This window comes from Dendropsophus ebraccatus, chromosome 1, assembly GCF_027789765.1.
Source record: "Dendropsophus ebraccatus isolate aDenEbr1 chromosome 1, aDenEbr1.pat, whole genome shotgun sequence".
NCBI lineage: Eukaryota > Metazoa > Chordata > Amphibia > Anura > Hylidae > Dendropsophus > Dendropsophus ebraccatus.
Window position 1 is genome coordinate 78,580,553 of NC_091454.1, and position 17,773 is coordinate 78,598,325.

The 17,773-nt window shown below is 40.1% G+C and overlaps 1 protein-coding gene across 1 annotated transcript in view; it reads left to right on the plus strand.

The window, feature by feature from the left end:
- Positions 1–17,773, plus strand: part of LOC138783023 (dynein axonemal heavy chain 3-like) — an 877,176-nt gene that overhangs the window by 744,514 nt on the left and 114,889 nt on the right. The window contains exons 58-61 of the mRNA XM_069957145.1: positions 4,063–4,247; positions 8,362–8,533; positions 14,449–14,582; positions 16,253–16,424. Coding sequence (XP_069813246.1) covers positions 4,063–4,247; positions 8,362–8,533; positions 14,449–14,582; positions 16,253–16,424 — 663 coding nt within the window. The remainder of the gene's footprint in view (positions 1–4,062; positions 4,248–8,361; positions 8,534–14,448; positions 14,583–16,252; positions 16,425–17,773) is intronic.

Here is a 17,773-nt window from a genome sequence, read left to right on the forward strand (position 1 = left end):
CTATCTTTCAATAAATCTATGAAGGAAACAATCTGCATGTATACATGTTTTATGAAAGTTTTAAGAAAATGTTCTCAGTTAAAAAAAATATGCAATCTTCTTGAAACCAGATCCATAAAATATATTATGTGCATTTCATTTTCCAAACATATTTAGCTATTAGACCCATTCACGATCCATTCCTTTATTGTTAAAGGTCATTTGTCTTATCACCTTGTCACATTTGATAAGAGTCTTGACCATATCAAGAGAAATCCATGCTGGACAGCTCCTGTTTTATGTATGTAATGTGCCGAAAGGCAAAGCAAAGGGCCTGCTATTAACAGCAGGGTAGTAAATATTTTAAATGGGACAGTGAGAATACCTTATTCTAGCACCTCTGGTTAGATATAAACATTTAAACATAGAAGATTAACCACCTAGTCTGTCAAGACTGTCCTAATTATTTTTACATATGTTTTATTCCAATGTTGCATAAATTCAGTCACTGTGCATTTACCAACCACCTCTGCTGGAAGGCTGTCTTTTAAAGGACAACTCCGGCCAAAAGTATTTTTCAATATGTTATCACTTATGGAAAGTATGACAAATTCCTAATGTACATTAATTATGGGAAAGGCACATATAGGGCTATTTCCCTTAATTTAGTAGACCATGGAGTCTTGAAATTCTCTCAAAATTCATGATGTTACGAATCAGGGTGTAATTCCTATGGAGTGTCCAGCAGGGGCCGCACTATATATAGATTTCAATGAAATTCAATAGAATTCTATATATAGAATTTAATACCATTGACTTCTATATATAGTGCGCCCCTGTTTGACACTCTATGGAATCTATGGCTGTATATGTAAAACGTCTGTCTGCACACATATACACTGTACTACTCATAGTATGAGCAGATGATGGGGGAGTAGTACCAGGGCCATCCCCAACACCAATCCGGGCCCTCTGTTGCCGCCACATATGCTCTGTACTACTCCCCCATCATCTGCTCATAGTATGAGCAGATGATGGGGAAGTAGTACCAGGGCTATCCCCATCACCGCCGATGCCGCCCCTGCACTGTAGTTCACCTAATCCTGGAGCAGCATTCCGGAGCTCCGGATCACTATTCCCCCCGCTGCCTACTTCCTCCCTTAGACCGGGAAGTAGGCCTGAGACCGGGGCCTACTTCTTCCCTGAGACCGGGGCCTCAATTACAGCAGCGGACCTGCCCGGCATGCCAGAGCTGTGGCCAGCAGAGGTATGCATTGAGTGACAGCAGGGGCAGGCATCAGTGGCGGTGCAGGGGGTCCAGGCGGGTTCTCTGCTATAATTGAGGCCCTGGTCTAAGGGAGGAAGTAGGCCACGGGGGGAATAGTCATCCGGAGCTCCGGAATGCTGCTTCACAATCAGGTGAACTACAGTGCAGGGGCGGCATTGGCGGCGGCGGTGGTGGGGATAGCCCTGGTACTACTTCCCCATCATCTGCTCTTACTATGAGCAGATTATAGAGAAATAGTACAGAGCATATGTGGCGGCAGCCGGGGGGGGGGGGCGGATTGGTGATGGGGATGGCCCTGGTACTACTCCCCATCATCTACTTATACTATGAGCAGATGATGGGGGAGTAGTACAGTGTATATGTGTGCAGAGAGACGTTTTACATACACAGCCATAGATTCCATAGAGTGTCCACCAGGGGTGCACTATATATAGAGGTCAATGGTACTCATTGAATTCTATATATAGTGTGCCCCCCTGCTGGACACTCCATAGGAATTACACCCTGATTCGTGAGGTCACGAATTGGGAGAGAATTTGAATGCTCCATGATCTACTAAAATAAGGGAAATAGCCCTATATGTGCATTTTCCATAATTAATGTACATTAAGAATTTGTCTAACTTTTCATAAGTGATAACATATTAAAAAATACTTTAGGGCGGAGTTCTCCTTTACTGTTTAATAGTTACTTACTTGTTGTTGCTCATATAGGTAAACTACGCCCTCTTTGTACCCCATTCTTTAAGGTAGATCCTGCCCATGCAATGGCTGAGCATGGAGGAACATGTGGTCATGTACCTTACATGGTGTCCTCCACTGCAAATAAGTTAGTTACTCATGTGCACTGTAGTACTATGGGGGTGTTGAGTGATCCATCACATGCTTCTTCATGTGCAGCTATGTTATGGACAGGATCACCATCTGAACTGCACTAACAGATGGGTCAGCAAGGGGGACACATATGTGCCCAGATGATTAGTGGGACACAGCAAGAATTAAAAAAAAAATAAACAATGAGTTGGTAACTTAGCATTAAAATACATTTCTTACTTTTAGGGTGCCTTCACACCTACCGTATCGCAGTAGAAAATCCGCTGCGGATCTGCAGCAGATCCGCAGCGGATTTAACTAAATGAATGAACACAGCACTAAATCCGCACTTACAAATCTGCTGCGGATCCGAAGCGGATTTGACAGTGCGTATTTAATGCTGTGTTCATTCATTTAGTTAAATCTGCTGCGGATCCGCAGCAGATTTTCTACTGCGATACGGTAGGTGTTAAGGCACCCTTATAAGGAATTTAGCCAGCCTGTTTAACATATACAAAGGTTTAAATAATTCCCCCCCGCATCACATGTTCAAGATCTGCAGCAGATTTGATTTGCAGATTTGATGCTGCAGATATTAATGTAACTAAATAATGGAACACAGCATAGACTCTGCAGCATAAAATCTGGGGCAGATCCTGTACTGTACATGTGAATGAACATTACAACATACCTCTCATTACATGCTGGCAACAGGATACACTGTAAAAATCTTTCCGGTGCGCTGGCTGTTAAGGCCCATGATTATTTAGTGATAGCTCAACCATACAGTAAAACCCCCTATATCTTGGGAGGAAAAGAGAGTTGTGTTACAAGACAGTAAAGAAAGATTTTAAATCAGGGCATACAAGGCTAATATATATATATATATATATATATATATATATATATATATATAAAAAAATTTTATTGGACTGACAAGTCTTTCTAAATATGTTTTATACCTAAAGTAAGTCTGTCAGATGCAAATCATGTTCCAAACTGCTGACACAATTACATAGCTGTTAGAGTAAGGAGACACATGGTACCTTTCCTACCATCCATAATTTAGAAAAAAATGCTTTAAAGGAGAAGTCCAGCTCCCTAATTTTATAAATAGCCGGATTTGTCCTTTAATTCTCCATGCTAAGTGTCAAGGAGGCTTTCCCAAGCTTCTGAAATGCTGAAAGTTGGAATGCCTCCTTAAAGATTTGAAACCAAATTTTTCTATTTTATGGAGGCAAAAACAAATGTATTAAAGGTCCTATGTGCCTCCTTTACCTTTTCCTAACAAATTTCTAACAGTGTCAGCAGTCTGGAACATGCATTGCAGCTAAAAAATTCACTTCCAACATTTTTGTAGCTTGTTTTTTGGACCTGTTCTATTTTAGCAATGTAGAGGAAGTCTTGAGAACATAATATCCCACATGTGATCCCACTAGAGCTGCATACAGCAGGACCACAATCTTTCTCTTCCTATTGGTTATACTTTCTTTCCCTACTGGCTGACTGCATTGTTCACTCAGAAATCAGTATCCCTAAATCCTTCTCTTCACTACCACAGACTTGCTCATATGAAACTTCCAACTCCGCAAGTGAATTAATTTACATTTGGAAATATTATGCCGTTTCCATAGTTTTGACTGCTCATTTAGTTAGGCTTAATAACAGTCCATATTACAGTTACCCCTAGTAATACTAACACTATTGCATATATTAGTGTCATAAGCAATCAGGCAGACCTCACCTATCAAAACTTTTCCTATGTCACTTACAAACTTAAGGAAGAGAATAGAACTCAGTACAGAAACTGGTGGCACATTACTTGTAAACAGAAAGGTCTAACTACAGAGAGAAATGAATATAAAAAAAATGCAGATATTACTGTTCTTATCTGATTTCTTTAAAATTTGAAAAATAGCATAAAGAGCACCCTAAATTTGTCTGCCTTCAAGTTATGCTCAGTTTACTATATTGTTTTTTAAGATTGTAGCTCCTAAACGTCAAAGTCTGGAAGCAGCAGAGGCCGATTTAAAGATTCACATGGAAAAACTGAAAATCAAGAGAGAAGAGCTAAAGGAAGTCACTGCCAAACTGGAAGATCTTCAAGATCGGTTGTCCCAAAAACTAGTCGAAAAAAGAAGCCTTGAAGAAAATATATATATGACCAAGTAAGCATTAACTTTGGCTTGTCTTGGGGTTGCCTTGAACTGTCACAATTATTTTGACAGATAAGGAATGAGCTAATTTTCGTTTTGCCCTTTTGTTTTGTTTCTCCTTGTGTTTAAAAGGTCATACCGCTTTCATTTTTCCTATTACTATTATTTCCTATTATTTTTTGCTACACCAATTATACTTTGTAATGACTCACTTAGGGGGACATTTATTAAGGAGTCTAAAGTGTTTACCTATTTTAATGAGGATTGGTGTGGATTTTGTTCCAATATCTTGTAACTGATTTATTTAAATGTAGCACTGCCATAGTGAATGTGACTAAGTAAAAAGTCGCACAAAAAGTCACAAAATTGCAAAAATTGGGCAACCATATTCACCTGGTACTGACCAGATGTAAGCCTGCACCTGTTTGATGTTTGTGCGACTTTTAAAAAAGTCGCAAATGATAAATTGGATGCTGCTAATCCTGGATTATGAGAACTTTAGGTCAAATACTTCAAACAGGCAGATTAAAAAAAAGTTGCATCTAAAAAAATCTAAATACTATTAAACTATAAAAAAAATAGTTGCATCTAAATACTGGTTCATGAATAAAACTTAGACCAAAAATGGGTGAAAAATCCAATTATTCACAGAAAAAAAATGGGCCTAAAGCCCTTGATAAATTTCCCCCTTAATTTTTTCATAAAATGTGCTGCAATTTTTTTTTAAGTATTTGCATTGTGAAACTGAAAAAAAAGCCATATACCGTGAAAGATCAGGAATGTTGTAATTTAATAGTTCTGGCGATTCCAAATACTGTTTTATTTTTTTATTTAAAAAAAAAATGTGAAAAGGAGGGTGATTTAAAATTTTAAGTTGGGAAGGGATTTTTTTTTAGACTTATTTGTTCTCCTACAGAGAACCTCTATGAACAGCTATGGCCGCTATCAGGCGCAATGAATGTTTAGTGCGGGCTCACATCCTGTGTCATCAACAAATTAAAGTGTCTAACAATTGCCTTAATATTTAAAAGGGTTTGTACATTTTTCAACACCATGTTGAAGTAAGAAAAAATCAACATAAATAGTTGGGTAAATAGTAAATAAGTAAATAAATAGTTATTTTTTACATTGATTAATTCATTTATAATAGTCCAAATTGTCTAATACTATCTACAATGGTATTCACCTGGCTGAGGGATCAGGTGACATGCTGCCTTTTAGAAGTCTGTGGAAGAGGGACTTGAGTTGGATACTTAAATACCTAGTAAGACTGGGTCCACATATATTGATTCCACTGGGATCAGTTTTTGCTCCCCATGTGATCAAGAAGAGGTAGAAATGTGTCAGTTGTCATCAGGCTTTTACACCCCTTTTATAAATTTTCTGAACTGTTTCAAAGCAAGATAGGACCAGGACATCTCTAATGACATGACAGATGCCAAGAGTGATCTCATTGGCAACAATGGGAACAGTTCTGACCCAGTTCCCTCTGGTATTTACTACAACACTGGAAGGAAACTGAGCTGGATCGCTAGCTATATAGGAATGGGACTGAAGTCTTTTTTTTTCTCTCCAGTACTTGCTTTACCCCTTACAATACTAAATAATGCTCCATGATGTCATGGAAACTGAGTCGCAAGTAGTGGAATGAAGAAATAAGTAGGTACTGTAGCTTGTTGTAGGTCAGGATCTCAGGAAAGCCTCTTCGCCTATTTGGACTATAGGGGATGATTATTATCAGGCTACAATGCCTTTTTATTTCGCAAATGGGCCCAATGCACATAAATATATTAGAAAAGGCTGGTTTTCGTGTCCCTCTGTGCCGCTTTTGCCAGAGGGGTGGGAAAGGGGCAGAACAGGGGGTGTGGCCTCTGCGTGCACTGCATTTAATATTTTTTCAGTGGAAAAATGTCATTGAAACCTATGCAAATTCCTTGGTAACAAAAAGGGCCAAAAGCCCAAATGAGCCTGGATATCCCCGAGTGGAAAGTAAAACGTAACTTTTAATATATCATGTAAAAAAGATTGAGATTGTGATGTTAAAAACACTACTCCACAGACCACCACAACATTATTTTGAGTCTACTAGGCAAGTGAATTAGATACTTGCGCAGGCACACTTTTGAGTAATACTGTGGTATTTTCTTTTAAGTTTTGCGCGGTAGTGTGTGAAGCCGGATAATTTCTAAGTTCGCGCGCCTGCGCGGATTATGATAGATGTGATGAGGTATTTCTCCTGAGACAAAGGAATGAGATGATGACGTCTGTTCACCCGGTACGATTGGCCGTAAGTCTGAGCTTATGTCATTGGTTGGATCGGTTGGTAGTCATCTATTTGAGGTTCTGATGGGGGGGGGGGTCTAGGTGATGATGTCTCCACAGGTGCTTTGTAGGTGAGTGGTTCCTCAATACATCATTTATATGGATAGGTGTGTTTTCTATCTGAGGATTATAGTACAGACGTCCTGATAGGACACTATACACCCCCACTTTTTCTTGCTGATTGCTACATAGCTTATATAAGACCAAACGATGCCATGGACGCCGTCATTTGCCCTACACCTAAAGATGCTCCGTTCAGGAGTGAAACTAGTTGTGGAGGCGGTGTTCAGTTTTTAATTCTACTACCACAGTCCTATGTAGCTTAGGTAGTCTGCAGCTATCCTGAGTGTTATTTAGTACCACTGGCTAGTGGACTCAAAATAATGTTGTGGTGGTCTGTGGAGTAGTGTTTTTAATATCACAATCTCAGTCTTTTTTACATGATATATTAAAAGTTACGTTTTACTTTCCACTCGGGGATATCCAGGCTTATTTGGGCTTTTGGCCCTTTATGTTGCCAAGGAATTTGTTTATAAATAGCCTGAAATCCCCGATCAGTTAGGCACGTTTTCTTTGAAACCTATGCCCTCTCTGAGCTGGTATAGGTTTACATTGTGCACATGGTGGGGCCTCGGGCCACACAGGATTTATGTAGAGGCATTGTGCCTCTATATAAATCCTCAGAGCCTCGGCACTGCAGGGCATTTTCAAGCTCAGCGCAAAAAATACTGGACTTAATAAATGTCCCCCTATGTGTCTTCTTGACCTAACAGTTATCTAACATGGTAAGCAATTTAGAACGTGAATTGCAGCTGACAGATTTCCTTTAAGCTGTCCAGCTGTCAATTAAGTACACTTTAAGCAAACTAATAGTCGGTCTAAACTGATAGTAGACACTCTTCAGATGTAACAGATTTATCAAACAGCCTGAATTACATTGATAAATCTTGCCTGTTTGAAGACTGTCTACTAATTTTCTAAGTGTTATTAAATTTGAGCCTTTGTATATAAACTGTGCTGAAAAACTAGTCTAAAGACTAAATGGAGAATGGAACAGCATGCATAGTATCAGTTCACATGATATCTGTAATCATTGTTATTAATTATAGTAAAAACTGGTAATTTTATTGCTATACATTATATAGCTGTAGGCTAGAGAGAGAATATATTGACTTGTAGAAAGACACAGTAGGGTGCAAAGTTAACTGAGTTACTTGATATAGAACATTAAATATATTCAGGTTGCTAACACAGTATTGAACATAGAATGATAACAGAAATGTTTTCCCAATCAAAGGACTCTTACTTTGATTTAATGTTTCAGATCATGGTGATTTATATGCTTTTATCTCCTCTGCTGTGCCTTGCAAAAAGTGGCTGATAGGACTGCATTTATATAATGCAAATGTCTACCCTATAAATATAAGAGTTAGCAGCCATTCTCAGCCCATGTACTTTTTCAATATCGAATGGCACATGAAACACAACTCAGGTCTGGTGTTTTTGTAAGACAGTGTTACAATCCAGTGCTGCACAATAATGTCCCTTCTCAGACTGCTCACTGTTTTTGACCAAAGATCCAGATTGAGAATGTAAATGAAGCTACGTGTACCAGTAATTCTAAAAATACTAACCTAATCATTTCCAGTAAATTATCCTGTCAACTGGCTCTCCTACAAAAATAACAGCTGGATAGCAACCTTTGTAAGGCAATGCGATTAAGGAAAAATGTGCCCGCTGCTTTAGAACTGTTCATAATGCCGTAATAGCCATTTTCATAACATATTTATGTTAATGATTTAAGGTTGAAGCTGGATCGAGCGGAAAAGCTAATTAATGGGCTTGGTGGAGAAAAGCAGCGTTGGAGGGGTATAGCCATACAGCTAGAAGACACATACCAGAACATTGTGGGAGATATGTTGCTAAGTGCTGGAATTGTGGCCTATTTGGGCCCATTTACCGCAGAATTCCGACAAGTATGTACCACTATGTAAATACCAACACATGTCATTGTTCTCAGTACAAGTCCCCTGATTGTATCATATGTGTATTATACATTTCATATTGTGTATCTTTGTGGCAAATTTCCAGTTATCATCCGCACATTAGTTGAGCAAGGATAAACTGTTATGCAAAAACACACAAAGCAATTATCTATGCAGCAATTAAAAAAAAAAATCCCAATTTTGGCACTGTTTCTTTGTCAGAACAGGCTTTTTGTGAAAAGATTAGGTATTTCCACAGGGGTTTTACCTGCAAAAATGTTTATTGGTCTCTCCTACCAAATACCCACACAAATCAGCTGTTTTAAAGCACCCTAATTCATTTCAAGAATGTTTTCAAATGAAAAGCCCTGACAAAATCATCTATTTTACAGTCTTCTGTAGCAACAGAAAAAAATACTGTCACTGTTTTTTCTATATAAGGCTATGTTCACACAACGTTTGACGCTTTTAACCCTTTTTTGTGTTGCAGTATGTAAATGAACTTAAGGTCACTTACACACTGCAGTACATAAGGGGTTAAGCAGAAGGACACAAGACCCCCCTTCTCCTCAGGCCCCATAGCAGCTGCCTAACCTGCCTTCATGGTAGCTACACCACTGCATCGGACGTCCATCATCCCTTGAATTGCATTAAAGTCAATTAAATCACAGCGAAAACTGATGTTTTTTTAAATAGAATATTTTGATATTGTGTGAACATAACCTAATGAACACAATGAAATCACTTGTATCAGTGATCTCTATCTAGTAGAATGTTGAAAAGATAAAGACCTTTTTGTCACCATTATGATATCATAACAATAGCCTGAGCTCTGTATTGAGTTGCCTCAGAAAGACAACCCCTGTACATACTGTACGCCAGGTTTGGCCAACACTAAATTTGCATAGGGACCTTCTTAATTCACCACTGACAGATGACAGCCATGATTGTCCTTAACTGCCCAACCATTTTGTTCTAGGAGTGATCAGCTGATGCCAGAACTGTCCAGCTGTAGCTTTCCCCTCCCCAGCCAGTCATGTGTATGAGTAATTGGGGAGAGTTACCTGTCCACGGACAGGTATTGAAATGTATGGGCACCTTTAGAGCTTGTGGACATGATAGAAAATGGGCTCCTGCTTGAAACCTACTTCTATGAATCACAACAAAAAGCTGCTCTGTAATAGTAGCATCATGTTCTGGTGGACATGCACTGAATGGCTGACATAGTATTATATTCCCCCTACTTAACCAGAGATGACTTTCCCATTCTGAATGGGGTTGCCTCTGATGCGACAATCGCTTTTAGTGCTTGGTGCTATTGAAGTTTCAGATGCATGTATAAATACTGCTTTACCATAAATCGAAATACTGCAGTTAACAATTGTTGTTTAAGATGTCATTTCAATAGTAACAAGCATTTACTTTGGTGACTTATTACAAACCAAAATGGAGGGCTGCATTAGATGGTTGGGAAGGTCTCCTATTAGACAATTAGAATCAATATATATATAATGAATACCAATCATTTTTAGCAATTTTAGTGATTTTAATTTTGGTTTTATTTAAAGTATCATACATTTCATGTTAAGACACCCTTTTGTATGTTCCCATTGGCTTGAATACATTTGAAGTATTTCTGCCGGTGATATACTATTCCATATATGAGGTTTTGATTTAAAAAAAAAAAAAAAAGAACTACGGTACATTCACAAAAGGAAAAGAATAGCCTGTGTTTTTCCTCACTTTAGTTTGCTTCAAAATCATCATGCTTTATCAAGCAGGAAATGAACTGGCAAGAAACACTAGGCACACAATTTAGGGATGGAAAAAGAATTACAGTCTGCTTGTATGTGGACATGGGTTTAAGAATATTTTGAGGGGGTGTTGTAATTTCAAGTAATTTGCTCTTAATTATATACTTTTGAGTTACTTTGAATGCTATTACAGTAAATACAATGTAACTTTTACCAAGTTTGTTTAGTTTGGGGAGTAGCTATTTCTTTGCATGTAAATGTGAATATTTACAGAGAGACTGCTGAGCATACTCTACAGATATACACTACTATTCACATGTTACTGCAATCTGCTATATCTATACATATCACTACTATGTTCATACATAAATTTCCATCACTCTTAGCAATACCATTTCCAGAACCATTACATGCTTTTTTCTGTGTAGGTAATCCATATTATTACTAATCAAGAAATTTGATAGTATGTTGAGATGAGCGAACTTCGTATGTTGATGATACTAGAGATGAGCTAACCTCGAGCATGCTCGAGTCCATCCGAACCGGAACTTTTGGCATTTGATTAGCGGTGGCTACTGAAGTTGGATAGAGCCCTAAGGCTATGTGGAAAACATGGATATAGTCATTGGCTGTATCCATGTTTTCCAGACAACCTTAGAGCTTTATCCAAGTTCCGCAGCCCCCATTAGTCAAATGCAGATCATTTGGGTTCGGATGGACTTGAACCCGAACCCGGTTCACTCATCTCTAATTAATACCCATTGCTCTGTATGTCTCTTTTTTCACATTTTTCAATATGTAACATATGTAACATAGACACATAATATTAATGTTCAGTTGTCAATTCAGGTTTTTGGTTATTGTTTGAATCATATCTAGTGATGAGCGAGCATACTCGTCTGAGCTTGGTACTTGATCGAGTATTAGGGTACTCGATGTTACTCATTACTCGGACGAGTATCTCGCGATACTCGAGAAAATCTCATCATCCGTTTCCTGTAAGTTTGGGCGCTCTTTCTTAGCCAATAAACATGCAGGAGACTCTTTGGTACATCCTGCGATCATGTGGGACCCAAACAGGTCGATAGCAGCGATTGGTTGGCCAGATCAGATGACACTGCCATATAAAAAGCACAGCCGGCAGTGCTCGCTTCAGACGTGTGCTGAAAGAGATCAGGGACAGAGCTGCTGCTGGTCAGGGAGAGCGTCAGTGTAGGATTTAGTGTTCCAGTAGGCAGGGAATACTAGCAATACAAACAGCCCTTTTCAGTGCTTCAAATAATTTTTTAATAGTATTACTACAGACTGCTGGCACACTGTGGTGATCGGCTGCTGGCAGAAAGGGGGCATTAGGTGTTGCATACAGACCCCTAAGAAGTGCTCAGTGTGCTCTTTTTTGATTTTCGGGCTAGTGGTGCTGCTGTACTACATTGGATTGCTGGGATTTGTAGTACACCTGCATAGAACTTTACTGCTCATTGGACGGGGTTGTCAGAGAGTGTGTCTAGGTCCAGCCACTACCAGATTGTACCGTACAGCCCCCCCCCCCCCAAACTAGTGGGTAAAACTCTGTATTGCTGGGATTTGTAGTACAACTGCATAAAACTTCACTGCTCGTTGTAAGGGGGCATCACAGAGTGTGTATCTAGGTCAAGCCACTACCACATTGTACCATACAGCCCCCCCTAAACTAGTGGGTACTACACTGTATTGCTGAGATTTGTAGTACATCTGCATAGAACTTCAATAGAATGTTATCCCATCTGCTACAGTCAAATTGAAAATCGAAAGGGTGCTGGGCTTTAACTGGCATCCATGTTGACTACTGCTGTGCCTGACCTTACCTTCCTTGTACCTTCCTTGACCATATTATCTGTGGATGTCATCTTATCTTACGGGTGTCCTATGCCATTCTTTCATCAGTACCTTCTACCTTTCTTCAATGTTGTAGCCATTTTTAAGGCAGGATTGACCAGAGCCTGCCCTTGCCTCCATGTTCGCAACTGTTGGGCCTTAACTGGCATCCATGTTGACTACTGGTGTGCCTGCCCTTGCCTCCTTGTTGGCTACTGCTGGGCCTTAACTGGAATCCATGTTGACTACTGCTGGGCCTTAACTGGCATCCATGTTGACTACTGGTGTGCCTGCCCTTGCCTCCATGTTGGCTATTGCTGGGCCTTCACTGGCATCCATGTTGACTACTGCTGGGCCTTTACTGGCATCCATGTTGACTACTAACTGGCCTGCCCTTGCCTCCATGTTGACTACTGCTGGGCCTTCACTGGCATCCATGTTGACTACTGCTGGGCCTTTACTGGCATCCATGTTGACTACTGCTGTGCCTGCCCTTTTTCTTTTTCTTTTTTTTTTATTTGTATAGCGCACACAGATTCCGCAGTGCTTCACCTATCTGTATGTTTTTGGGTGTGGGAGGAAACCTACGCATACAACCTTTTTGCAGATGTTGTCCTTGGTCGTATTTGAACCCAGGACTCCAGCGCTGCAAGGCTACAGTGCTAACCACTGAGCCACCATGCTGCGCTTGCCTCCATGTTGGCTACTGCTGGGCCTTTACTGGCAACAACGTTGACTACTGTTGTGCCTGCCATTGCCTCCATGTTGGCAACTGCTGGGCCTTAACTGGCATCCATGTTGACTATTGTTGTGCCTGCCCTTGCTTCCATGTTGGCTACTGCTGGGCCTTAACTGGCATCCATGCTGACTACTGCTGGGCCTTAACTGGCATCCATGTTGACTACTGCTGGGCCTTTACTGGCATCCATGTTGACTACTGGTGTGCCTGCCCTTGCCTCCATGTTGGCTACTGCTGGGCCTTAACTGGCATCCATGTTGACTACTGGTGTGCCTGCCCTTGCCTCCATGTTGGCTACTGCTGGGCCTTAACTGGCATCCATGTTGACTAGTGGTGTGCCTGCCCTTGCCTCCATGTTGTCTACTGCTGGGCCTTAACTGGCATCCATGTTGACTACTGCTGGGCCTTCACTGGCATCCATGTTGACTACTGCTGGGCCTGCCCTTTCCTCCATGTTGGCTGCTGCTGATCCTACCTGGCCTCCATGTTGGGTACTGTTGCTCCTGCCTGGCCTCCATGTTGGCTACTGCTGCTCCCGGGAGTTCTCTATGTGCTCAATGCCATGCTGTGTCTGGCCTAATTTTTGTGAGGCTCACTTGCTTCCTCACTCACTTTTAATGGTTCTCTGTGTGCTCAATGCCATGCTAGGTCTGGTATAATTTTTGGAAGGCTAACTGGCTACCGCTTCTTCCTTGTTCACTCTGTCCTCACCGCCATGCTGTGTCAGGCTGAAATTTTTGGCTGGTTCATGCTATGCTACCTCTGTTTTAATCGTTCCCTGTGTTCTCACTGCCATGCTGTGTCAGGCTGAGTTTTGGGTGGTCCATATGCCTACCTCTGTTTTAACCAGGCTGTTGCACAGAATAAGGCATAATGGTGTTTCCATCATTTTCTGAGGTTTACAGGTTTTCACACGACCTTCCCCATACCGAACTTGGGTCCCCTGCAAAAATGCTCGAGTTTTCCATTGACTTCAATGGGGTTTTACTCGAAACGAGCACTCGAGTATCGAGAGATATTCGTCTCGAGTAATGAGCACCCGAGCATTTTAGTACTCGCTCATCACTAATCATATTGATTTATGCTACTACTCCTCATTAGGTTTTAGTTTTACATATAATGAATATAGTTGTATAAGCACATAAAATACAAAGTTCTTATTCTGATTATTGTCATTGGAAAACAAAAACTTTAGGTTTTTGGCAAATTTAAAAATAATATTGTTCCATGTAAATATTTAAATGGAAGCAATCAGCAGTGTGCTGATATGGTTCCCTGCTGCAAAGTATAGCTGTGCTATGGAGCTTTCAGCCATTTGTAGGTGGTAGGTTTACAGCAGGGAAAAAGTAGTTTTATTCCACTGGGTGAGGACGGGAGAGGGGCACTCACCTGGGTGGGGAGCCGCCCATGACTAGTCATGTATCTCTGCTTGTCAGCACACTCTGCGGAGATGATTGACAGGCAGTGAGACCACTAACCTACTGATTGGTTCCCTTTAATTGAATGTCTTGGTTACTCTTGTCTTACTTTTTAATACCATTGTATGTTTTTGCCTTAAGGAAATTTTAAAATGCTGGTTTTATATGTGCCAAGATAAAAATATCCCAGTCTCAAATGGATTTGCACTTTCGGGTACCTTGGGAGACCCTGTAAAAATAATGGAATGGCAATTGCATGGACTTCCAAAAGATAAGTATGTCAATTGTTTTGGGTTTTCCAACATGGAGGAATTTCACCACTATGGTCCTAAAGTTCCTCTCAGTCCCTTTCATTACACAGAAAACATCCCTATTCCCTAACCTAGAAAGCACTATCCAACATCTCTAAATCATGGCACATGCAACTTTGCATATACGCATGAAACATACCTTCTCTCACTTTTATATGTAGGTCTTTATGTTCTATCTTTCCCTTTTTTTGGAAATTATTTTATACTGCCATCTGACTAAATTCCCCCCACCCAAGGCAACACAGTCCTACTTAAAATGACACTGTCACTCCCTTTTTGCATTATGACTTATCTACCCAGGTGTAAAGGGTAAATTTAGCAGTTTTCATACCTTATTTTATATCATCATCTGCAAAGTATGCCACCTAAGAGGGGCTTCTCGACTGAATCACCACAATCGCCCCACCTACAACAGTGCTGTAGACCCTGCCCCTATGTGACATCATCGCCTCCCCCTCAAAGGCCATTTGAATCGGCTGGCCTAAAGGTCTAGGCCCCACCCCTTCTAGTTTGGCCCATACTAATGACCACCAAGGGGATGGGGCCTATACATTGATGATGTCATGGAGGGTGGGGCTTATGGTGGCATTGTGGGTAAAGGTAAGTGGTGCTGCACCCGTGAAGACCCACGCAGGTAGCACAATCCACACATGATAAAAGATCACTTTTTACTGGAACAAGCACTGTGACGTAAGATATAAAATAATGCATGAAAACTGCAAAATTTACCCTTTACACCTGTGTAGAGACGTCAAATGCAAAAAGGGGTGACAGTGTCACTTTAAGTGAAAGCCTCAATTCTTCTATCTGACCATTATTGATGACAAATTGCAAGCTTAAAGTGACACTGTCACCTCGTTTTTGCATTCTGACATCTCTACACAGGTGTAAAGGGTAAATTTAGCGGTTTTCATACCTTATTTTATATCATACGTCATGATGCTTGTTCAAGTAAAAAAGTAATCTTTTATTAACTGCAGATTGTGTTAAGTGGGCGGGGCCTCGCAGCATAAGTGCCACTTAGCCCCCCCACAACGCCACAGTTGGCTCCGCCCCCTCGCCGGCCATTGGAACAGGCTGGCCGAAAAGTCTAGACCCCACCCCTTTTACGTCGGCCAACCAACAGGGCCAACGGTTAAGTGGCGCTAATGCCGCGAGGCCACGCCCACTTAATACAATCTGCCGTTGATAAAAGGACACTTTTTACTTGAACAAGCACCATGATAAGAAATAAGGTATGAAAAACGCTAAATTTACTTTTTACACCTGTGTAGAGATGTCAGAATGTGCAAAGGGGGTGACAGTGTCACTTTAATGGACGTGGCTCTTGTTATAAATGTGCGTACATTATAGCCCAGATTTTTAAATCTGCCTGAAACCAAAACCCTCTGGTTTTCACCAATCACAGTTGAGCTAACATTTTACCAGAGCTTGTTAAGATATGGACACTGAGCTGTGATTGGTTGCTATGTACAAAACCAGACAGTTTTTCAGACATTGATAAATCCGGGCCTGTATGTATTGTTTTTTTTAGTTAATACTGTCTTTAGTTGTATAGTAGTAAATATGATGATAGCACTCGATAAACCAGTAAATAAATATAAAAACTTATAAAGGTGGGATTCTTATTTCAGTTTCTCGTTAGAAAATGCCATTATTGTGACGTCAGCTCAACGGTGGCCTCTAGTAATCGATCCTCAAGGTCAAGCAAATAAATGGATAAAAAATATGGAAAAAATAAATAAAATTCAGATATGCAAAGCTACAGATGCAGATTACCTACGAACAGTTGGAAACAGTATACAGGTACCAAATGAGTAAATGTGTGCTTTTTTCAAGACTTGAATTATATTTGCTTTAACATTACAATTTGAACAGCTAAGTGAGAGTGTGGTTAATTCTTTACACGTTACACTGTTTAAGTTGTAATTACCTTGTTAGTCTCTGTCATCTTGTCGAGCTCTTTATTATGATTTATGACCCCAAGGCACCTGTTCCCCACTCATCTCATGGCTTTCTGCCTATTCAGATAATTCTGGAAATATTATGAACAATTGGCTGCATGAATGTTACAGTGCTGGCTTGCATGCTTTGTTTGCAAATTTTAAATTATTACAAGAAGTCAGTTCCTGTATTTAAAGCTTTTTACATTTTAGCAATGAGTACTTGAAAAAAAAAACTAATTTAATGAATTGTGTCTATTTCCAATTAGTCTTATAATGTTGAATAATTGCCACATCACACATTAAAAAGAGGGGAAAATGTCCTGATAATTAAGTAATTGCTGCTATTTACCACACACAGTCATTTCCACTTTGTAAGACATAAAAAATAAAAAATAAAATATATATAAACCTGTACTAACCTCTCTGCTTGATTCTATATATTGCTGCCACTGTTCAGAGTTCCTGGCAGAAGACACAGCTGATGTCACAACACACACTGCACAGGATGCTAAACAATGGCACTAGCACCAACTTGCAAGTGCGTCTGGTGTATGGACACCAGACCAGCAGTGAGGGGAGATGTGTGTATGTGTTTGTATATATATATATATATATATATATATATATATATATATATATATATATATATATATATAGAGAGAGAGAGAGAGGGGGTCCTATTACACTGAACGATTATTAACGATTAACGACTAACGATAAACAATTGCAAACTAGATTGTTTATCGTTAACCTGAAATCGTTCACCATATTACACAGAACAATAATCGTTAGTTACAATCATTATTATGATCGTTATTGCGATCGTTACTATGATCGTTTATTCCTTCTGATCCCAGCAAAACAATGTACAATGAACAATGTGCTATTACACTGAACGATTAGTGATAAAACGCGGAACTTGAGCAAACGAACGTGGAATTACAGCAAGTTCTTTTGTTTACCAAACCCTGCCCCTGTCTTTGGGAGAGAATTTCCCTCCCATTCTGTGAATGTCCATACTTGTATATACAATGGTGCTTGAATCTATCATATTCTGTTATACTGTTCCCACCGAATTAACGCATACATGAATGTGTAAAATGGTTTAGATGGATCAAAAGTTTATGGACCCATCTGCCACAATATCCCAAAACAGTCCCATAACCAAGATACAGTGTTAGGCCGGGTTTACACTATGTATGACACCGG